Source organism: Drosophila mauritiana, chromosome 2R (assembly GCF_004382145.1).
Source record: "Drosophila mauritiana strain mau12 chromosome 2R, ASM438214v1, whole genome shotgun sequence".
In the NCBI taxonomy this organism is placed as follows: Eukaryota; Metazoa; Arthropoda; class Insecta; order Diptera; family Drosophilidae; genus Drosophila; species Drosophila mauritiana.
Genome location: NC_046668.1, coordinates 11,554,866 through 11,577,889, shown reverse-complemented (window position 1 = coordinate 11,577,889; position 23,024 = coordinate 11,554,866). Strand labels below are relative to the sequence as shown.

The window sequence follows — 23,024 nt, the reverse complement described above, 5'->3', positions numbered from 1 at the left end:
CGGGATGTTTCGCCACCCGTACTTCTCCCTTAGGGGTGGTTTCCTGTCACGAGCACAGGGTTGCTAAATGCGCGGCAAAGGCGGCCGAGAGTCCTGTGCTCGGCTTGGGAGCACAACTGGCGAAATGTTTGTTTTTATTGATACTAATTTTTCTTCTGCTTCTCCTCCTCCTTCAGCTGTTTCTCCCTGAGCTTTTCCTCCTTCTTCAGCTGTTTCTCCCTTAACTTCCGCTCTTTCTCCCGCTTCTTCACGATTGCGGGATCATCGCTGTCCTCATAGGGGTCCTTCTCCTCCTTCTTCTCCTCTTCATCGGGAATTTGTTCAAGACCCTATATAGAGAAAGAAGCTTTACACCTGAGGCAGCAACAAAATCTGCGAGGAACTACAGGAAAAACCAAAGACGACCATTTCATCTATCACTTCCGAACTGCACGTTTCGTTTATTCACTTTTGCACTTAAGCTTAAACGGAAAACTTTACTTAATTAAAATTAGTTCGTTTTCTCATCAGGTATGGCATCCAGACCCTGCAAGAAGATTGGTTCGGTTCTTTGTAAATGATTTAAGTTTATAAAACTCTTATAATGAGCGTGCAAAAATGGATGCTATGAATTGGTAGAAAATAAAGTAACATTCAAGTACCGTCACCAATGATCAATAAAACATATACAAGTAATTAACAAAGAAACCCAAGTTTTTAAATGCAATTACCTTATAATATAGAAAACTTTAAAACTAAGTTTTTATTAGTGAAGAAAGCAAGTTAATAACACCAAAAACAATCTATTCAACATACTTCAGAGAAAAACAAACAAACAACGAAACCAAAATGAGCGTGCATATTAATGGAGTGAGTGCTGTGAGATAACAAAACTGCTGCCAAAAATAGTGTAAAAACGTGATGGTTGGCCTGCCGCACAAAAATCAGTTGTAGGCAAGCCAGACTATAGCACACCACTTACGTTCATCTTGTAGGGATTGTCGGTCAGTCGGAAATCGCGCTGGTACATAACTCGGCTGAAACGCTCGTCCATGTTGCGCCGGAAAGCCTGTGAAGCAAACGATTAGCAAACAATTAGAAACTCCGTAGTGCTCCGTCGAACTCGTTGCGAAAAGCAGGCGGTTAAATAATGTTTAACAGATTCCGATTGGTGCACAAACAGCTGCGATTATATAAGAATTTCGAGCTGCTGGGCCAGAAGGCCAGCGTTGGACTCACATTGCCGATCGTCAGCTTGTCCAGGCCGTACATGGCGTATATGGGCACCGAGAGGAGCGTGGTGATGATCACCGCACCAGGTAGGATTTCGAACCACATATTGTCAATAGAAATATATTGTTATGATATTTTCTGCAAGACGACACCCAGTGTGACCGTGGATAGTCCGTTCCAATATACAGGTAGCCCTACAAAATATACCAAAAACTTGAATGTTGAACTAGAGGTGGGCCAGTAACGATAATAAAGTAACGGTGACTGAGTTCTATTCTGCTACTGCGTTTAGAAAAACGTCAATGTTGATTTGAAAATAGTTTTTTACCAATAGTTGGTTTAAATAATTTGTAAACTAAAAATGAATAGATCTGAAAAGCCCTAAACTTGAATTTCCGCATAGCTCTGACTATGGGAATCTGATAAATTTATAAAATATTTATTATCAATCGAAAGTATACAGAAAACAAATTCCAGTGTAAGGCTGTGTGACCGTTGTGCGCTCGATTTGGATTGGTATTTTTCCCAATACACTTGCCGTACATCCAGCTGGACCATTTTTTTGCACTCAGATCTTGGTCTTACCAATCCGATTCTTCATTGAACAGCAACGAAGGAATTCGCAGAGAGTTCTGAGCGCAGCAATAGCAGCAAGAAGACTACCAACAAAGAGCAGAGCGACAAAACAGCGGAGAGCAGGATGGCCACCAGCGGTATTGTCGAGTCATTTCCAACGGGCGCACTGGTTCCCAAGGCGGAGACGGGAGTGCTGAACTTCCTGCAGAAGTATCCGGAGTACGATGGACGCGACGTCACCATAGCCATCTTCGATTCCGGCGTCGATCCCCGGGCAACGGGACTGGAGGTGAGTTGGCACTTTTTCGCACTGTCCATACCGGTTACAATGAACTTTTACTGGTGATTCTAGTAATATTTACAATATTCGCCTTACCTATTTTGTTATGATTTATTCCTTCTACTATGTCTCGACTTTTTCTTACACCCTTTTCTCATTATAACCGATCCAATTTCAACCTGCTTCTTCGCAACAGACGCTGTGCGATGGAAAGACCGTTAAAGTAATAGAGCGGTACGACTGCTCCGGATGCGGCGACGTGGACATGAAGAAGAAGGTGACGCCGGATGAGAACGGAAACATAAAGGGCCTGTCCGGAAACTCTCTCAAGCTGAGTCCGGAGCTGATGGCTCTGAACACAGATCCGGAGAAGGCGGTGCGGGTGGGCCTCAAGAGCTTCAGCGATTTGTTGCCCTCCAAGGTGCGGAACAATATTGTGGCCCAGGCCAAGCTGAAGCACTGGGACAAGCCACATAAGACGGCCACTGCAAATGCCAGCCGCAAGATTGTTGAATTTGAGTCACAAAATCCAGGTAAGCTAAGTGATTGATTACTTGGGGCAAAATGACCAACAACATATGTATCTTTTCAGGAGAAGCCTCAAAACTGCCCTGGGATAAGAAGATATTGAAAGAAAATCTAGACTTTGAGCTGGAGATGTTGAATAGCTACGAGAAGGTGTACGGCGACATTAAGACCTCCTACGACTGCATCCTTTTTCCCACGGCCGACGGCTGGCTGACAATCGTCGACACGACGGAGCAGGGCGATCTGGATCAGGCTCTGCGCATTGGCGAGTACTCGCGAACGCACGAGACCCGCAATGTGGACGACTTTCTTTCCATATCGGTGAACGTCCACGACGAGGGCAACGTACTGGAGGTGGTCGGCATGAGCTCACCCCACGGCACCCACGTATCGTCTATTGCCAGCGGCAACCATAGCTCCCGGGACGTGGATGGCGTGGCGCCGAATGCTAAGATCGTATCGATGACCATCGGTGATGGTCGACTTGGGTCTATGGAAACCGGCACGGCACTAGTGCGTGCCATGACCAAGGTGATGGAACTATGTCGCGATGGCAGACGGATCGATGTTATCAACATGAGCTATGGCGAGCATGCCAATTGGTCGAATTCTGGGTAAGCAAGTGCGAAAGGCCGGCAAAACTAATCCCAAAGTTGGTGATGTCTTTTAGTGGGTCGGGGTCGGATGAAATGCGTCGCAGAAGAAAGAAGATGAGTGCGTCTAGGTAAATTCCATGCGAAATCCAAATATTCACACACTCCAATCCTCTTGTCTCCGACACGTTCCAGCCGACACACACCTAACTGATAACCATCAAAAGTCATGAAAAGAGACCTAATCTATATCTCTAATCTCTTGCAGCCGCATTGGGGAGCTCATGAACGAGGTTGTCAACAAGTATGGCGTGGTGTGGGTGGCTTCGGCCGGCAACCATGGTCCGGCACTTTGCACTGTGGGTACTCCGCCGGACATCAGCCAGCCCAGTTTGATCGGAGTGGGCGCGTACGTATCACCCCAAATGATGGAGGCCGAGTATGCGATGCGAGAGAAGCTGCCCGGCAACGTGTACACCTGGACATCGCGAGATCCCTGCATCGACGGAGGTCAGGGCGTGACCGTGTGCGCTCCGGGCGGAGCCATTGCGTCCGTGCCCCAGTTTACTATGAGCAAGTCCCAGCTAATGAACGGTACCAGCATGGCGGCACCTCACGTCGCCGGCGCCGTGGCTCTGCTCATCTCCGGTCTGAAGCAACAGAACATCGAGTATTCGCCGTACAGTATTAAGCGGGCGATCAGCGTCACTGCCACCAAGCTGGGCTATGTGGATCCCTTTGCTCAGGGCCATGGCTTGCTCAATGTCGAGAAGGCATTCGAGCATTTGACAGAGCACCGCCAGTCCAAGGATAATATGCTCAGGTGAGTGCTGTGGACCGCCAGTCAGAAGAAATGAAACAAAAAATGTCTTGCCAAAACCGGTGTAATTACTTGACGTTATAAGATACAATCGAAATTATACCGGTTATTATTTCGGGTTTAATCTATTAAATCGAATAATTTCATATGCCTAGAGGCAGCGAAGTCTTATATGACAAATGATAGTCATACTTTCTGGTTTTTATACCCGTTTCTCGTAGAGGGAAAGGGTATCCTAGATTCGTTCAAAAGTATGTAACAGGCAGAAGGACTATACAAAGTATATATATTCTTGATCAGGATCAATAGCCGAGTCGATCTGGTCATGTCCGTATGAACGTCGAGATCTCAGAAACTATAAAAGCTAGAGGGTATATACAATATATATAATCAGCATACAGATTCTGGTGACAAAGACAGTTTTGTGAAATTCCAACCAAATAATAAATTCCTTTGGCTTTAATCCTTTAGGTTCTCCGTGCGCGTGGGCAACAACGCAGCCAAGGGAATTCATTTGCGTCAGGGCGTGCAACGTAACTTCGTCGATTACAACGTTTTTATAGAGCCTATCTTCTACAATGACAAGGAGGCGGGTAAGTAGAGACTATGGATCACCCAGTTCCAGCTCTTACCGTTCGATTTTTACAGATCCCAAGGACAAGTTTAACTTCAATGTACGGCTAAATCTGATTGCCTCGCAACCGTGGGTGCAGTGTGGAGCTTTCTTGGATCTCAGCTATGGCACCCGCTCCATTGCCGTGCGCGTCGATCCCACTGGACTCCAGCCAGGCGTTCACAGCGCTGTGTAAGAAGCTCTCCAGCCAAAAACGCTTCCCTTCCTAATCTAAATTATCATAATTTATTCAGGATTCGGGCTTATGACACTGACTGCGTGCAGAAGGGCTCTCTCTTTGAGATTCCTGTCACAGTGGTGCAGCCCCATGTGCTGGAGTCGGATCAGAACACACCCGTCTTCGAACCCGCCTCTTCCAAGGGAGACAACAGTGTGGAGTTTCAGCCAAACACCATTCAAAGAGACTTCATCCTGGTACCAGAACGTGCTACTTGGGCGGGTGAGTGTTATTCCTTGAAATATGTTCACAAAGTGAGTCACACTTTATTCTTATGCAGAGCTGCGTATGCGTATCACCGATCCCAATCGTGGCAAGGACATTGGAAAGTTCTTTGTACACACGAACCAACTTCTTCCCAAGCAATCCTGTCGTAAGCTTGAGACTATGAAGATCGTATCTGTTGGCTCGGAAAACGAATCTGTAATGGCTTTTAAAGTTAAGGTTGGTAAATCGATTGAAACCTTTACAAGTCATTATACTGATTAAAACCCACATTTGTATGACAGTCTGGCAGAATTCTGGAGCTATGCATTGCCAAGTACTGGTCAAACTACGGGCAGAGTCACCTGAAGTACAGCTTGCGTTTTCGCGGCGTGGAAGCGCACAATCCCAATGCCTGTGAGATATTTGTAAAATGGTAATAGGTTTTGTTAAACTAAAGAAATCATTATTTTGTAGATGTCATGCATGCGGGCAGGGGAATTCATAAGCTGGAGATCGAGGCCCTGGTTGCCGAGGATGTGCAGCCCCAGTTACAGCTGAAGAATGCCGAAGTGGTGCTAAAACCGACCGAGGCCAAGATCTCGCCGCTAAGCGCCACACGAGACGTCATCCCAGATGGACGTCAGGTGTATCAGAACCTGCTGGCCTTTAACTTGAACGTGGCCAAGGCCGCAGATGTGTCGATATACGCACCGATCTTCAACGACTTGTTGTATGAAGCGGAGTTTGAGTCACAGATGTGGATGCTTTTTGATGCAAACAAGGCCCTGGTTGCCACCGGCGATGCCCACTCCCACACTTCCTTCACAAAGCTCGATAAGGGCGAATACACAATTAGACTGCAGGTGCGTCACGAGAAGCGCGACCTGCTGGAGAAGATCTCGGAGGCAAACCTGGTGGCCTCATTCAAGCTGACTAACCCGCTCACCCTTGATTTCTACGAGAACTACAATCAGTGCATCGTAGGAGGTCGTAAGTACGTCTCGAGTCCGCTAAGGCTGTCCACTCGGGTGCTGTATATCGCTCCTATTACCCAAGAGCGACTTACGAAGGCCAATCTGCCCACTCAATGCGCCTGGCTAAGCGGCAATCTGGTATTCCCGCAAGATGAGGTCGGACGGCGCGTGGCTCAGCATCCGTTTACTTACATCCTCAATCCCGCTGAGAAAAAGGCACACACGAATGGCTCGAGCAACGGTTCCAGCGCTGCAGGATCCACAGCTACAGCAGTTACTGTCACCACTGCTAATGGCGCAAAACCGAAAGCTCCGGCGACTCCACAAGCGGCCACCTCGGTGACCAATCCTGCGGCCGGCGATGGAGTTTCTGTTCAGAACGACCCTCCTGTGGACGGCACAGGCAGTCCCGCCTCACCCAAAAAGGGCAAGGCCAATGCCGACGACTATGCCGAAAGTTTTCGCGACTTCCAATGCTCGCAGATTGTCAAGTGTGGTAGGATTTTAAAAAATAGAGCACTGTTTTCTGATTAGTTTAACATGCGATCTTCTTACAGAACTGGAAATGGCAGAGAAAATCTATAATGATGTGGTGGCTGCCCATCCCAAGCATTTGCAAGCAAACCTGCTACTTATCCAGAACATCGAGTCCAATCAGCTGAAGCCGCAACTGCCGCTGACCTTCGTCAATACTCAAAAGACATCGCCACCAGAGGCAGGCGAGAGCGCCGACAAGCAAAAGGAGGATCAAAAGAAACTACGAAGCGCCCTGGAGCGCATTGTTAAGCTGGCCGACAAAGTGATCCAGGAGACCGATGCTGAGGCACTACTCTCCTACTACGGTCTGAAGAACGACACTCGTGCCGATGCAGCCAAGATAAAGACGTATGTTGTGTAATTGGGTTAGGCATTCCAGTCCAGAAATGAATCCTTCTCTTCTTTAGCAACATGGACAAACAGAAAAACACTCTCATTGAGGCGCAATGCAAGAAGGGAATTGCTGTGGCCAAGCTGGCTGTTTTGGACGACTGCATCAAGGATAGCCTGGCTGAGATCAACGATCTATATACCGAGATTATCAAGTTCGTGGACGCCAACGACTCCAAGGCCATCCACTTCGCCCTGTGGCACGCCTATGCCCATGGCCACTACGGTCGCATGTACAAGTACATGGTGAAGCTGATCGAGGAGAAGCGCACCCGCGATCAGTTCGTGGAGCTGGCCGCCATCAACGGCGCCCTGGGTCACGAGCACATTCGTACTGTCATCAACCGTATGATGGTCACTGCCTTTCCCAGCAGCTTCCGTTTGTTCTGAGCACTTTCCGACAGAATACGCAACAAATATTCACGCTTCGAAGCGATCATTGTTTTTTATAACTAATGTAATCCATATTTATATGAATAAATGCTATTAACTGAAATTCAATATTGTAAGTCATTTAAACTAAATTATTAAATTTGACTAAGGTTAATGATTCGGGGAATCGATAAAAATGTTAAGAAAATGTAAAAATAAGAATAAAACAATTTAATGAGAAGTACTGAAATTTGAAATCCCGCCAAACCGTTACAACGTCGAACATATCATTTTCCAGCACTGGTGCCTGGTAATTGAGCCGACTCCGCGTGACGGTCATACTTATTGCAGCAAAAAAACAAAAAACAATGCAGACGCACACGCGAGTGTAAAATGGGTAAGTTTGACAGAAAAAGAGCTGTTTAAAACTGAAAAATTGTCTTATTGTGCGGCTAATAATATGAACTCGTTGGTGACATGTGAAAAGTGCAGGAATAACGACTTCCAACTGCAGTTTACTGCTACGTAGTTGCGATGAGGCTTCCGCCTGTGTGTGCGAGTGTGTGTGTGCATGTATGTATTGGCCGATCGATTTTATTTTGCATATTCAAGGACAGCGAAGTCCTGCGGGAAAGTGCGGCCGGGACTAGAGGGAACGGGAATCGGGGCGGCGCCGGAAACTAGAGCGAGCTCCCGGTCCCAAGCCGAATGACTCAGTAATCGCCCATGAAATTCCCGGGACGATATCAGCTCCGCAATCTGTGTACATGCATTTGTTGCTTAAGTTCCACCCCGCATCCCAGTGCCTTTTCCACTCCCACTCCAACCTACCCCTTGCCCACCCACTGTGTCAACTCCGGAGAGGACAAACAATGGCCCCTTGCAGCCGGATGACAAATGCGGGTGCAGCGACATCAAGAAAGAACCTTCGAATCTGGCGACGCGACTATCAGATACTCTTCTTTACTTAGTTTGCCTATGACACTAAAATAATTTATAATTAGATCAATCAGACTAATTCGACGTATAAAACAGTACGAAAAATGAAAGTTTAACTTTTATCAACCCAAATAGATTACTTAATATGAACATTAGGTTCTGGTTAGGATTCAATTGGAGTGGCACATCTAGTTATTTTGACATAGTAGCACGAAAAATGTTTTCTTAAATCATAAAACTTTCGAAAAACTCACCTTCAAGAGGAGGAATTGGGTGAGGGTTGTATACATTTTATAAGAGAGTGTAGGGTATAAAATAAGGCAATCGGAATTCTGTGTCAATGTGCTCACGTACTCCTGTGTGAGTGGATGGCGGGGATTGTGCGGGGACGGGGGCAGAACTTTTGGGTATTCAGGAGATGTGTGTGTTTTATTTTATCATATTCAAAAAACCATCTGCGTTGGCGGATCGATCGTTAAAGAAGTTATTTATTGCATAGGGTATTCCCCCTACTCGCTCTTCACTTCAAAGATAAGGGCCCCCGAGATTTGGTCTTGTGCGGTCGCTTATATAGTATCTATATAATATATACCCACGATCTTAATGTGTTTATTTTTGTACATTCCCCCGTTCCAGAGTATCCACAAATTGATTTATACGAATTCCTCACTGAGTCCGAACTGCAGCAGTACTACAATGCCGTTAAGTGAGTGACCCAAAAAGCGGAAGCACTTCCCCCCTGTCTTCAACCGAACTAACTCATTATACTTTTTACTCCCCGCAGAAACGAATTGAAAATAACGAACGCGGCCCAATTTAAGTATGCAGCAGACGAGGATTTACGTTTCATCGGGCTCTCGCGCCCGGAAATCCGGAGGCTGCGTAAGTTCTACGAGAAGCATTTTCCCCACAGCTACCTCAGCAAGATCAAGCGTCTGCTGCAGGCGCCTGGCACTATGGTTAAGCGGGAAGAGGCGCCCGGCGGCGGAAGTCAATTGGCGCTGGATGGCAGTAGTGCCTCTGCATGCTCCTCTCTGGCCGCCAAGAACGGAGCCAGTTCTCCGAGCAAGGTGCCCAACAACAAGCACATAATACCGGCGGACTCGATTAGTGTAAACAAACAGTTGGGAACCGGCGAATTTGGGATCGTCCAACAGGGAGTCTGGTCCAATGGCAGCGAACGGGTGAGTCCAGATCAGTTTTCACCAACTTCAAAATTGTTATCGTCCGTCTTTGACAGATCCAAGTGGCTATTAAGTGTCTGTGCCGAGAGCGCATGCAGTCAAATCCCATGGAGTTCCTTAAGGAAGCGGCCATCATGCATTCCATCGAGCACGAGAATATCGTGCGCCTGTACGGCGTTGTCCTGGCCACTGACTCGCTCATGCTTGTCACTGAGCTCGCACATCTGAGATCACTGTTGGAATGTCTCAAGGATTCGGGACTGAGAGTCAGTTTCCTCACCATTCCCACGCTCTGTGAGTTCGCCCTACAGATCTGCAATGGAATGAGCTACTTGGAACAGAAGCGCCTCATCCACAGAGACCTGGCAGCGCGAAATATTTTAGTCTTCAGCAAGGACAAGGTCAAGATCTCCGACTTTGGCCTGTCGCGGGCACTGGGCGTGGGCAAGGACTACTACAAGACCAACTTCAACGTGAATTTAAAGCTGCCGATCGCATGGTGTGCGCCGGAATGCATCAATTATCTGCGCTTTACCAACGCCTCAGATGTGTGGGCCTTTGGAGTGTGCCTATGGGAAATGTTCTCCTACGGCTTTCAACCCTGGGCGGCTCTTACAGGCTTGCAGATCCTCGAGGCCATTGATGCACCCAACTACCAGCGGCTTGAACAGCCCGACTGCTGTCCCAGCGAGTATTATACATTGATGATGAAGTGCTGGCAGGATGACGCTGCCAAGCGACCGCGCTTCGGTGAAATCTATGACCAACTGCCCGATATGAAGCCAGAGCAGCTTAAAGCTGTAGTGAATTGCACAGAACCCAAAAAGGACCATCTACTTTATCGCCAGGGCGATATTATAAGCGTTCTAGACCGCAACACGGGCACACCCTTCTGGAAAGGAGTGCTTAGCACTGGCAAGACAGGCTACTTCAACCCCTCCAACACTGTGGCATTCCTCGAAGGTCTGCCCAGCTCCACGCGTGATTCATTTAGCCGGGTGAGTGAACACAGAATCAGCAAGCGCAAGCTGCGCACCGAGATGATATCGAAGCCACAAAACGACTTCAAGCACACCGGCCACGTAGGTATTGACGGAGCAACATTTGGAGACATCGCATTCCTAGGAAGTTCGCAGAATGTGAGTCCTGTGATCCCGAAAATTTCTTCCGTTTACTAATATGGAATTGTTTATTATTTGTTTCAGTACAATCACGTGCCCAAGCAGATAGTGACGCCCTACAAACCCTCGGAGGACATTGAACAAACTCCTCTCCTACTGCCGCCCACGCCCACGAGTCCCGACTCTCTTCAGACTGCTAGCGGGTATTTCCCAGAAGGTGCCAACAGCGGAGGCGCCATGGGCACCTCCATGAACCCCACTTTCATTCCATCCGCCGAACACACGCCTAAGCTGATAGCCACCAACGGCCAGAGTTCATTCGACTTTGCCAGCGGGTCTACAAATCCGTTCTTTCTTAACAGAGGAGACGATGAACTGGAGTTTGGCTTGCACAACAACAACTATGGTGCAGATGGGAAGAGTGTCCATTCGGAAACGGGCTGGCGTCCCACCTCTCGAAGTATTGTAGATGATCCTCATGAATACCACGAGATATCAGATGATGAGATAGCGGCTGACAAGCTGGACTTTGGTCCCTCGCTGCTGGACGAGATTAACTCGATGTTTGGATCGATAAGCGCTGCTACAGGCAGTCATCCCAAGTCGCCCGGATTTGATCATGTGAACAGTAAAAATGAGATTACGGAAATGTCCGCCAAATTGGGTCAAAAAAGTGGTGACACCAACGGTAATAAGCATGGCCATGGACTGCTGCCCACGCTATCGAAAAAGAAATCGTCGGGAACTGTGAAACCTATTTCTGTGAAGGATGAAAAGATTCTCAACCATGCCATCGAGATAGCCAACGAAATTAGTGCTAGGTGAGTTGGACACTCTAAATATTTGTTAAATAAACATTAATTAAAACGCTTATTGTTTTAGGTCGATGATTGATCTGGTCTCTGATCAGACACCTGTCATCCACAGTCCTAAGCGCAAATTTAGTTTCAGGTTTCCGCACTTAAGTAACAATGGAAGCGGCGACAAGGCTGGCGGATTAGGAGCCAGCGGCTCTGCCCACACGCCCACCCATGGGAATGCTTCGCCCTTTTCCAAGAAAAAGAATTTCACCGAGGAACTGCAGAGCATTCCGGATATACAGGTGAGCCCTTTAAAGAGTGCAATCAGTTTAGTTACCCAGTACTGCTATGCCACCGATCTCCGGTTCTAAAATGGATTCTAATCCTTGAGTTTTGTCTATACTTTGCTCTTTCTCCTTCATCTACATCGTTGCCCTTTCATTTCCCCTTTTGCGTTTGCGTTTGGCATTTTGTTTTGGTTGTTTTCTCGTTTTGCTCCTCCATTGAACCGAGCAGCGTTTCCGTTCGCTGAGCGAAATCAAAAACAGCACCGATCTACGTGTACCCATCTTTGACAAGGAGAGCTCCGATTTTCTATTTCAAAAGTCGCGCGAGATCCTTAGCAGGCCATTAAATCTGGAACGTGAGTGCGCGGATGAACAGCCGCCGAAGAGTATTGACGACAATATCATGGACATTGAAAACACACTGAAAGCGCTCAACTTGGACTTTATGCACACCTACACAGAGTTAGATAAAAGCGACTCCAACGACACGATCCTTAATGACCAGCTGCCGCACATGGCCAGTCTGGACGACGGGATCAGCAGTGCTACCGGAAGCCTAAAGTCAGCGGTGTACAGCTACAGCAACGGCGTGCAAACCATGTTCGATTTTAATGCGGCCACCAGTCACCTGGACAAGCACCTTCAGTACATGCATAACCAGGCCCAGCTAAGCGCCGCTGCCCCCATCGATCCCAAGCCTATGGATGACAAACGGTCGAGCACTCCAGACACGGGATTCGCCTCGCGCGACACCAACATCTCGTTGTCGCGTCGTAGCAGTCAAAAGTCCAGCTACAGTCCTCAGGAAAGTTTTCATTTTCCTTTAAAGGGCGAGCCCCTGTTTAGCGCGCCACCAGTGGTTATGTCAGGAGGATATGCCAGCCTCAAGGATGAGCTCGGTTACGAGAGATTCGGAAACGGGGCCACCAAGCAGATGCTGGCTAGCGCCTCGCCCATTAAGTCCGGAGTGGGCTTGAATGCTAGCAGTGGCTCTGTTTACATGGGATCCAAGGGCTACCGCCAGCGTTCAACATCATTCAATGAGAGCTTCCATCCCATTTCACCGGTTCTCTCTGAACCGCCCCAGCGGGAGAGGGGCGTGATCCAGCGACAAGTGAGGTTGGAGCAGCAGCCGCCTTTGCCACGACGCTCCGCCTCGTATAAGCCCCGTTCGATCAGAGCTCGTACTCTAAGGCGATTAAGTTACAATCCAATGACCCTGGACTCGAGTTCATCCAGCGGCGAGGAGCCTGTCAAGCCAAGCCTGGCCCGTTCCGAGTGCGACATCCGCGCCAGAGTGGCGGCCAGCTCGAATTCGTCGTTGGGAAGACGGCGCCGGGCGGGAATGAATCGACAGGTGCAGTCCGCATGCCACGACGAACGTGAGGTTATCATATCACCTCGTCAAATGTACGGATCCAATTCGAGCATCAAATCGGCGCCGCACTATAATATTGGAGGGCAAAGACGCAGCTTTCACAGAGGAGGACCTGGTGTCATGGGTGGTGGCTATGAGCAGTTCCAATACGACGAGCGCATTTACGATTTTGGAGGTCGTGGTCCGGGCAATAACTACAACATGGCCCAAGCGAGTTATTTGAGCTCTAGTCAAAAGCCCAGTTATCTTTTAAATGGATCGGAATTGCCCGGATCCGGGTCGGGCTCGTCTTCAGCTGCTTCGTCGGCAGTGCAGGCAACCTACAGGCCAGGAGCCGGAACCTCTATACAGCGGCCAATGAGTGGTGGAGCTGCTCTGCACGAGTTCGATATTAGTCGTCTGACGGGAAAGAGTCCCACTTCCACCAACTTCGTGGGAAGTTCGCCCGAAGAACTGAAACAGCGCCAGCTTTCTGTGGGCTCCCTTCAGACACCAAATAACAAGGTAGCGAAGCCCCAGCGACCCACGGAATTCCACTGGCCGGAGAAGATACATGCATCGGCGGTAAAGCAGCACGAGATGCACTGGCGACAGGTGCACCAGCAGCAGTCGCTGCCCACAGCATCGATTATCACAGCAGCGGTTGGTGGAGCAGTTTCGGCCCGAAGATCTAGTGATAGCTCTTCCTCCTCGAGCACCGAGAGCGGGGATGAGTTCCAGTTCCGGCGCGAGTTCGTGGCGCCGCGAATTCCGCCCAGTCCGGCTCCATAACTAAGGAAAATGCTGAAATACGTTCTCAATTTACTGTTTGGCAATGTGATGTCCGATTAGGCGATGGCAATGAGGAGATGGAGAGATGCGAATTGAATACGGAAAGCCGTGGTCACGAATGGATGCTCCGCAAGGAGCTTGGCGATGTTGTGTTTGTGCTACTGTCTGTGTGTGAGGAAGGAAGCGTAGAGTGTTGGCGTCGAAGAGTAAATTGTAGAAGTATTTACAGCGAATAGATTATATATTTTTTGGATTTGAATTTTTTGAAGCGAGATGAGAGTGTGCCTTATAGGAAAACACCGAAGACCTCTCAGAACAGATAATAATGATGTGCAGATCAGCTGCATACCTTCCAAACTTCCATTACATCATCTATCACACGGTTCATCATCACCAACAGCTAAACTCTATTGTATCAATAAAAGCGGTTTTCTTTTTCCAGTTCGATAAAGTATGTGGAAATATAGTGGTCTGTATTTAGATTAGGACGTCTGAAACTAATTGTAAAAGGCCCTAATTCATCAAATTCTATCTAATTTGAAAAAGCTAACACCGCGAAAGTTTTCTCCGCATTTCTCAAACAGAATATAAATTAATAGCCTTACGTCAATATACCAAACGTTTCTTCAACTTTTCACTACAAACTAGCATATATAACAAAGATAATGGCTTCCAAACGGAATAGAAAATGTTCAAGATTTTATAAAATGAAACCCAACAAGAGCTTGGTTGTCGAAAACAGTATTGCAAGGCACACGACAAACACGAAACACCTACACTTTTTGAGGGGAATCCAACTAGACAGGGTATTATCCATTGCCGGTGAGAGCTGAGTCCTTAGAGCCCACGGCAGTTATAAGTCACACACAGACACTGAAAACAACTAGACAGACAGACAGTCACCCACACAAAACTGTTGACAATCCTCACAACTTGTCCACATCCAAAGGCATTCGTCGGAGCAAGAATCCCGTACGGATTATGTGCCATATCCTGACGCTTGCATTTTTTATGAAACCAAAGCTAAAGCGAAACCAAAAGCAAAAACCTAAACCAAAACCAAAACCAAACAAGTTAGACGATACCGAAACCAAGAGAAGCATTTACGCTCACTTTAACTAGAGTGTCGAACCCTAAGTATCTTTAAGATTGAAGATTGAAGAGTCAAGTATTGGCATACTAACCAAAATGAAACCGAAAGCAAAACTAAAATAACCTTCAATTGAATTGCCGACGGCTGCAAAGTGTCGAACGTTTTTGATAACCTCACTAAGAATATATTATATGAATTAAACTTACTAAAAGATTTTCGCATTCTATGCATTTATGGATAACATTAAAATGAGAATATTATATACAGATTATATATACACCTACCTAAATCTAAATCAACCTAATTATATGTATACAAATATTTAGTACGAAGGCCGTAATGTAAGCATTGCGAAACATGATATTCTAAACTATGCGTTTGAAGCGTTTCAACCCAGAGAACATTAAACTAAAATTAAAACCAAAATTTACTCGAGTATTATACAAGAAAACCCAAAAGTAAACTAAACTACATTTAACTAAGCGACAACTATTTAAAAAAAACAAAAGAGTTTGAATTCTAAGAACCAAACAAGTTAATTGGTAATCAAAAACGAAATTGTTGTGCATATTTAAAGGGATTCAATAAAAAAACTAATTCTGAATTTCAATATTTCTGGCGTTTGGTCTTGCGATTGCTTAGGCTTCATTCATTTCCCCTATGCTTTAGTTATTATTGTTTTGTATCCCTACATTATCATTTTGTACAATTTCATTTCCATTCACTTTATTCCCACCCCGTCCAAACAGTCGCTGATCGGAAAGGAGGGACTGGAGGCCTACAACAGCCTGATCGAGCGCAAGGCCCTGCTGGACATTGGTCCCAGTCCGGCGGCCACCTTGCTCCGCCACCTGGACACCGACGAGTTCGATCTGCAAAGCCTTCACCAGTCGCAGCGCCCAATGACATTGCCCACTCGGGGTGCCACCCAGCGGGTGCGCAAGGCGGAACTGGCCGCCGGCTTGAGTCGGCACAATGACGAGAACTCGAATTCGCTGGAGGCTTGCGAGAGTCCCAGCTACATGACCCACGGCAGCTACAAGTTTCCCGAGGCACAGCCAACAGAACAGCTTCCGGAGCCGGAGTCGCCGAACCCCATACCCTTGCCGCCGCGCGAGGGCAAAAAGCAGGTGAAGACCAGCACCAAGCGGCATGTTCGCAAGTATCCGTTGATAATCCCAGCCAACGGTGTGCAACGCACTCTCAGCAAGCTGACAGACTTAGGTGACGAGGCTGGGAAATCACCGGAGATCTCCACCTCTTCCCAGCCACAGCCAGGACGAGCCATCGAAGTAGTGGCTGCTGTCCGGCCGAGTGGCATGCGACGTCCATCGCTACCCTCGGAGCGGGAATACGAGAACATGCCGACAGTCGGTAAGGAATCCGCACACACCTACCAGAACTTGGATAAGCTGACACCCGCGGATGCTGCCGGATTAACGGATACAGCTTCGCTGCAGTTCGAGTCCATCCTGGAAGCTGACACCAGTAAGGAGGGCATTCTACAGTCGCCAGATGTAACCGACGGATTCTACAACTTTTCCATTCAGAAGGAGCACTACAACAAGGGCAAAGACGCCGAGTTTGAGGCCACTCAGATATCCGGCCTGTATGTGAACGATGACGAGCTTCGTAACCTGGACATCGAGAGCAGTCGTCGCACTGCCACTCCAGGCAGCAGTTGCAGCGCTTTGGAATCGGAGCACAGCCAACCAGACGCGTTGCCGTCAACAGAGACTGCGTCGGAAGTGAGTCGTTTCTCAAGTGTGGACAATGAGCTGGCTGGAAATGCCCTATTCAAGAAGGTTCGAGCCTCCGTGAACATGGCCATGAACAGGAAGTCCATTGCCGAAACCAGCTTAACCAGCAACCAACCAGGAGGAGCTTCTGCCAAGCCCCAAACTGAAGCAGAATACTTTGCAGCCACCGCCGCCCGACTGGCGGATTCCAATTCGGTGAGCTGTGAGGACCTGCTGGAGTTCTCTGACAAGAAGCCCAAGGGTTGCGAACGAGGTGTGGACTCGGACGAAGTGCGTATCATGGTGAAAGTGCTCGGCAAAGATGTGAGTTCACTGTGCATTAAGAAGCAGATATCATCTAATCAATTGTTTATTTCACAGAGCACGCCCAATCGTTGCTTGGGTGCCCTGGAGTTCATCAACTGGGACGTGCACAAGTCTATCAAGCTCATCAAGTTGCAGAACCTGGTTAGCGAGGCCAATCTCAGCCTGGAAGCCTCCTTCGAGGCGCTGCAGCAGCACGAATGGGATCTACACACAACGGCCCACAAACTAAATGGCCTTAAACTTTAAATACTCCTTTAAGGCCCCCACTTCTGGATCGCCATGATCTGGTTTCAACGACCGCCGTTGCCTTAACCTCATAACTATCGTTTCTAATTTGTAGGCTAAGCATGGGATAGGCTTAAGTAATTTGGAACTAACGTAATCACTGCTCGCCATTGGCTGCCTTCATTCGGATCTATAGAATCTCAGCATGTACTTATTCACGCATGCTTGGTCTGCATGCAAGTAACCAGCATCAAATATACATTTATGCACATATGTAGACATTTTCAATAAATTAAAAAACATTTAATATACGGCCATCAGTAATTTTCATGTTAAATTATTTAACGATTTATTTAAACTTTATACTACTACATAATTTATACATATTTTACACAAACAAACGGGTACGCAACTTAACGCTAACGAACGAACACAAAACACACAACGTGAAACTATCAGAATGAGTTTGGGCTGACGCTATTTCCGCCTGCTGCGCTTGCCGTCCGTGCTCATGGACAAAGCCACTGCCCGCGTCACGCGCTTCGGCGTAGACACTTGCAGTTGGCCGCCACTGAGGTTCATCTCCAGGGACATCCGCTTACGGGTCATGACTTTGGAATTTATCCGCTGTGCGCGCGCCTCGTTTCGCGTGGTCACCTTTGGGGTGCTGGAGCTGGGGCGGGATCGTATTAGAGATATCGTCTTCTTGACCGTCTTTTTGGGTTTCGTTGACTCTGGTTTAGCGTCAGACTCTGACTCAGTTTCCGAGTCCAGCTGAATAACAATCACAGGAGGTACTTGGTTCTCCTTGATCGATGAGGTGCTGTCTGTGGGACTGTTCGTGTTTTTGGCCATCTGCTGTCGCCGGGTACTCCTGTTGTCTAGGCGTTGCTGCTTCCGCCGCGGCGAAACGCGGGGCGAAGAGAGAGCCGTTGAATCACTGGACCGTAGTGATCGGGAGTTGGAATCTGACGGACTTCGCCTCAGCACTCTTTTCCGTCCGTTTCTTAGAGGCGTTTCCAGATGAACGACCTTTCGCTGATGATAATTAAAACAAAAAAATAATGTAAAAAATACCCTTCTGCGATGTGAGATTATTGTGCTTTCTATAGTACAGCTTTCCAATTGCAAAGCGAAGCAAGTGGTGCATCACTAATTCTAAAGCTCTTAAAGGAAACTACAATTTGTGTTTAGTTTTAAAAACATTTGTTGATTGTTAATGCCGATTGCAACTTTTCTCTTAAACTAAACAGCGAGTAGGTGGTGCGTATGTCCTTTGGGAGTGCCTAGAGCTGCAAGCGCAAGCGCCTCATACTCACTTTGCTAACTGGGTTGGGCGTGGACTGGGATATGGAAGTGCTGACAGCTTTTCTGATGCGCAGCGAGCGGATGCGTAGATGGCTGGCTTCGTGTCCTCCTTTGGGACTGGGTGAGGCGGCAGTGGGCGATGCTTCGATCACCTCTGAATCGTTTGACTTAAAGAGAAATTAAATGTTAAAGACTGTGGTTGTCTGAAGAAGAGCCTTTCTCTTACCTTGTTTGCTACATTTGGACTTTCGCTTATCTCCTCGTCGGATGATTCTTCCTCAGTGGAGAGATGCTTTTCCGGTGTCTTCGACGACCTGGCCATCGCCATTTCGAGGCGACGTCTCATTTGCGGCTGGCGTAAATTTCGCTTGGATGTCTCTACCGCTTCCGACTCAGTGCTTTCCTCTGTATTGGGAGACTGTGGTCCTAACAAACTCTCGGCTTCTGAATGGCTTATGGCCATTGAGCGACGCAGGTGACGTATTCCCACAATGTTATCTTTCCCAAAGGTGGTTACAATGGGTTCCGGGACTGGCGGTTCGGCTGCCTTTGGAGTTTCAGTAGCGTCTACTGCGGTTATGGCAGCAGGTTGTGTCACATCGTTCGGAGATTCTTCGGTAACAGGAGGTTTCGACTGTGCTGGCACTGCAGTTTCCGATTCTGCGGTGGTCACAGTAGCCGTTTCATACTCTTCATCACTTTCGCCTTCATCCGGATTCCGACGCGGTGGCGGATTGAAACTGCCGTTTACCACCAGCTTGAAGTTCTCAATGCACTTGATCATGCGCGGATCTAATTCGCTCTGAAAATTAAAAGGAGTCAGGTAAGCAAGCCCAGAATATTAAGGGATTCACAAAGGAGTACTTACAGCAATCAGATTCTCTGCCAGCGCAAGTAGTTCAGCCTTCACCTCCGGACCGTTGAAAACGTTTATTGCGAGATTTGTTAGCTCCTTGGCCAGTAGACGGCACATGTCTTTGCGCTCCGTAAAGTAGTTTTGAATGTATTGCAGAAAACTTATCGCTATTTTGTTGTGGATATTCGTTTGTGGCGTGCTCACCTCCTGCACGGTCATTTCGATGAAGAACTTGGTCAAGTGTTCGGGTTGGACGCCGTGAAGCGGCGAGTCAAAGTTGCAGGTCCAGACGGTGGGTAGGAAGCACGGCTGTAGGAGATTATGCTTGTTCAGGCGTCTCAGCTCTTCGAAGAATAAGCCCAGCACCTGGTTGATAACGGGCTCGGTGTTTGGGTTAAAGTACCGCTTGAGCAGTAGTTCCATCACATCCGTGCGATCGTCGACGTGGCCTCGGAGCACTAAGCGACAGAGGCCGCGAACGATTGCCATCCCCACACCTCTGTGCTGCACTCGCTCCAAATAGTGTCCCAGTACCACGAGGATGTCACTATTCTGCTCGTTGTTCTGCGACTGGCTGCCATCGTCGTCATCGTATAGCTCCTGCATCGTGTACAGTTGTCGCCGCTTCGTCTTTGACAGTGAACATCCGGTCTGGTTAAGATCGTTGAAGTAATCCACACCATAGCGATCCAGTAGCTCTAAAATGCAATTGGCCGACGCTTCGCACAGACGGACGTTGTTGTTTTTGCAAAACTGCACCACCACCACCTCGAAGACCTCCCTGCTGTAGGCCTCGTAGAAAATGCTAAAGGTGGTTCCGCATTTAATGGACCACTCAAAGATGTCTACTTCGGCGCACGGTAGATAACGGCAAATGAAGTCCTTGTACAGCTGGCAAAGACTTGGGGTCAGCTTGTGGACGTGCGGCGATGCGGTCATGTAGTAGGATATGTAGAGACCCTTCAGCACGCGCTCTTGCTTGGAGAGCTTCGGGCGGGCAGGCATTTCAATCACGCCGTGCTTCTCCAGCAGCGGCCTAATTAACTCGGTGTACTCTTCGGTGACAGCAATCTTTTCATCGTTTACGGACTGCGCCCGAATGTACTCCCTCTGGCGCACATAATTACCCTCCAGTTCTTCCAACTCAAGAATTTTAACTTTCAGGGAAGAGATCTTCATCTTTAGCGGAGTGTCCAAGTCGTCCAGCAACTTATTGATCAAACTTCGATCGTGAATCAGGTCGTTCTGCTTGTTGTTCAGTTCACACAACTCGTATATGATCTCGATAAAATACTGTATACGATCGTTAGTGTCGGTGATCAGTTGCTCCATGCAGCGCACCAGCACGCGCACGATCTTGTGGTCTAATAGGCAGTCTTTTAGCAGGTTAGTGATCAGCAGACGCATATTTCCGCGTCCGATCTCGTCGCCTAGATCGTAGGTCTCTAATATCTCCACCAGCGACAGGAGCATGTTCTGGAACTCCACCTGAGCAAACTTGTCCATATCGGGCTTTTGAAACTGACAGAATCTACAAAACGGAATACATTTAATACCAACTGGCGGCAATTACTAGATTCTGTGACTTACTTATCCATATAGGTGCAGAAGACACTGAGTTCCGGCAACAGCGATTCGATTTCGGGCGCTTCCGTCTCCAGATATTCGCTAAGACACTGCCAATATAACAACAGCTCTACGGTTACTGAATCGTGTGGGATGCAGCGGTGCAGCTCGCAGTCATCGCTTAACGGGAGTTGATCGATGAGTTGCCGTAGGTCCGTTTGCTCGAAGATCACTCTAAGCATTTGCTTGGCCACGCGTCGGAAGCGCAGAAGTTCTTCTTCATTCGAGTCCAGCTTGAGAGCCGCTATCAGAGAGACGTAGTTTTGCTGGTAGGATTCAATCCACGACTTTAGCATGAAGTTGATCACTGTTTTGCGCACGGTTGCCGATGTATCGTTAAGTCCCTGCTCCAGCAGGGTAAGCCGCTGGGCCACCTTGTAAGAGCGTACCGGGTAGTTGCACATGTTGACGTAAGTGTGTCGGCGCACCTTCTCATCGACATCCCAAAGCCGCTCCAGGATGTGCGGAATGGTAATGTAATTTCGGCCCATGCACGTGATGATGCACTGACGCACGTTGGGCGAGGGATCGGAGGTGAGGTGGTACATGTACGCGCCCACGACGACGTCGCTGGGATTGTCTGGATTTTGAAGGCGCTGCATGGCCAACACGGCCTGTTTGCGAACACTGGCGGACACATCCTTCACCCGGTCCAGCATTGCTTCCAGTATATCATCGCACTGGTGGTCATCCAAGGCTGCATTGGGTCCAAGCTCTTTAAGTATGAGATTCACAAAGTAACAGATGCGATAACGTATGTGCGGGTTGCTCGAATAGGTCTGTGGGGCGGAGAAAACAAGGCACTAGCATAAGGAACACAATTCGACAGCACAGTAGGTACAGTAGACACTTACCGTAAGCAGCCAGTGAAAGGTATCGCCCAGCATGGGCTCAGTACCATCCGAATCTGAGCTGGTGACGAAAGTGGCGCAGAAGTTGAGGGCCATGTTGGCGTTCTCATTGCCCTCCTCAGCCCCCAGGACGGCTTTCAACACGTTGATGAAGGCCTTGCGAAAGGACTCGTGTCCCATCTGTCAGAAATGAACAGTGTTACATCGTGAAATCCCAGATTTAACATAGAGGAATTCCGACGCCACTCACCTTTGCGTACAGTTGCTGCATCTCCTTTGAGTAGCGCTTGTGCAGGGATTCCTTGAGCTCGGCTTGTCGCATTATCGCGTACATAAGTTCCGCGGATGCGTCGGAGGTGGGGGCCACGATCTGATCCTCGTTTTCTTTCTCACCATCCTTTTTAGACTTTTTGGTGGCCGCCGGACGCTTTTTTCCTCCCGCTGCCTTGGTTTTGGGTTTTTCCTTCTCGCCCGCCTTCGCCTTTGGTTTGGCCATTCCGAGTAGTTTATTCTGTTTTATGTGGTCCGCAGCCAATACTAGATTTCCGTTTTTTACGGTTTAATCTTGAAAACTGTTTTCAAATTGCATCAAACGATGGCGAGACAAACAAGCGTCGCGTTATTGCTTTCTCTTCATTCCACCCCCGTTCGCTTGTTAAATTCAAATGATGCGTATGTATTTTTTAGTGTGTTTCTGGTGTTAAGATCGATAGGTGTGAACGTTGCCTATCGATTGCTGTGCTCCATTTTAAATTTAACGGAATTGTGTATACACACACATATTCGTTTCAACAAACATTCCGATATTTAAATAATGATATTAATATCATCATTTGCTGCGTTAAAGCTGGTGAACTGAGCGTATAACTGTTATTCATTTTTTCATATAAACTGTTAATTAGCATAGCATTTAAAGCCATATTTAAAATCAAGTATACGATTTTTTGCTCTACTCATCATTTTCTAGATGCGGCAATTGGGATTTTACAAAGGGTGGGTTTCTAAGAGGAAGGGTGATTTTACAAATAAAGATTTATCTTTCAAATGAAAAATATAGCTGGCAGATAAGAAATTACCCAAAGGGGTTGATGTACGTTTATGCTAAATATCAGACACGTCTTAGGTTTTGATGCACAATTACGGATTATGTACATACATATATATACATACACAATACTG

The 23,024-nt window shown here is 47.7% G+C and overlaps 4 protein-coding genes across 7 annotated transcripts; 2 read left to right on the top strand and 2 right to left on the bottom strand.

Moving 5' to 3' along the window:
• Positions 1-129: 129 nt before the first annotated feature.
• On the bottom strand, positions 130-1,406 carry LOC117135762 (UPF0329 protein ECU05_1680/ECU11_0050). Of its 3 annotated transcripts, none has more exons than XM_033296224.1 (3): positions 1,219-1,406; positions 962-1,048; positions 130-329 (listed from the first exon to the last, which is right to left on the bottom strand). In XM_033296224.1, the coding sequence occupies exons 1-3, from the start codon at positions 1,315-1,317 to the stop codon at positions 144-146; spliced, it is 372 nt and encodes a 123-aa protein (XP_033152115.1). In that variant the 5' UTR covers positions 1,318-1,406; the 3' UTR covers positions 130-143. The 3 variants fall into 3 exon arrangements, with proteins under 3 accessions (XP_033152115.1, XP_033152117.1, XP_033152116.1); XM_033296225.1 differs by lacking the exon at positions 130-329 and adding an exon at positions 408-526 and having other exon boundaries at positions 1,219-1,398; XM_033296226.1 differs by lacking the exons at positions 962-1,048; positions 1,219-1,406 and adding an exon at positions 387-484.
• Positions 1,407-1,786: 380 nt separating this feature from the next.
• On the top strand, positions 1,787-7,358 carry LOC117135758 (tripeptidyl-peptidase 2). The gene is made up of 12 exons (XM_033296216.1): positions 1,787-2,077; positions 2,265-2,601; positions 2,661-3,210; positions 3,458-4,012; positions 4,481-4,602; positions 4,658-4,814; positions 4,877-5,082; positions 5,141-5,304; positions 5,370-5,481; positions 5,542-6,537; positions 6,599-6,926; positions 6,986-7,358. Exons 1-12 carry the CDS (start codon positions 1,913-1,915, stop codon positions 7,356-7,358), a joined length of 4,065 nt encoding a protein of 1,354 aa, XP_033152107.1. The 5' UTR covers positions 1,787-1,912.
• Positions 7,359-7,653: 295 nt separating this feature from the next.
• Positions 7,654-17,515, top strand: LOC117135757 (activated Cdc42 kinase-like). 2 transcript variants are annotated; one of them, XM_033296215.1, is made up of 8 exons: positions 7,654-7,737; positions 8,916-8,985; positions 9,064-9,463; positions 9,520-10,602; positions 10,669-11,405; positions 11,467-11,686; positions 15,663-16,976; positions 17,034-17,515. In XM_033296215.1, exons 1-8 carry the CDS (start codon positions 7,734-7,736, stop codon positions 17,223-17,225), a joined length of 4,020 nt encoding a protein of 1,339 aa, XP_033152106.1. In that variant the 5' UTR covers positions 7,654-7,733; the 3' UTR covers positions 17,226-17,515. The 2 variants fall into 2 exon arrangements, with proteins under 2 accessions (XP_033152106.1, XP_033152104.1); XM_033296213.1 differs by lacking the exons at positions 15,663-16,976; positions 17,034-17,515 and adding an exon at positions 11,901-15,620.
• A 10-nt stretch (positions 17,516-17,525) lies between these two features.
• LOC117135759 (condensin complex subunit 3) lies at positions 17,526-22,341 on the bottom strand. Its single transcript, XM_033296217.1, has 7 exons — positions 22,096-22,341; positions 21,849-22,025; positions 20,959-21,773; positions 19,381-20,899; positions 18,739-19,314; positions 18,524-18,679; positions 17,526-18,242 (listed from the first exon to the last, which is right to left on the bottom strand). Exons 1-7 carry the CDS (start codon positions 22,339-22,341, stop codon positions 17,682-17,684), a joined length of 4,050 nt encoding a protein of 1,349 aa, XP_033152108.1. The 3' UTR covers positions 17,526-17,681.
• Between the last annotated feature and the right edge of the window lie 683 nt (positions 22,342-23,024).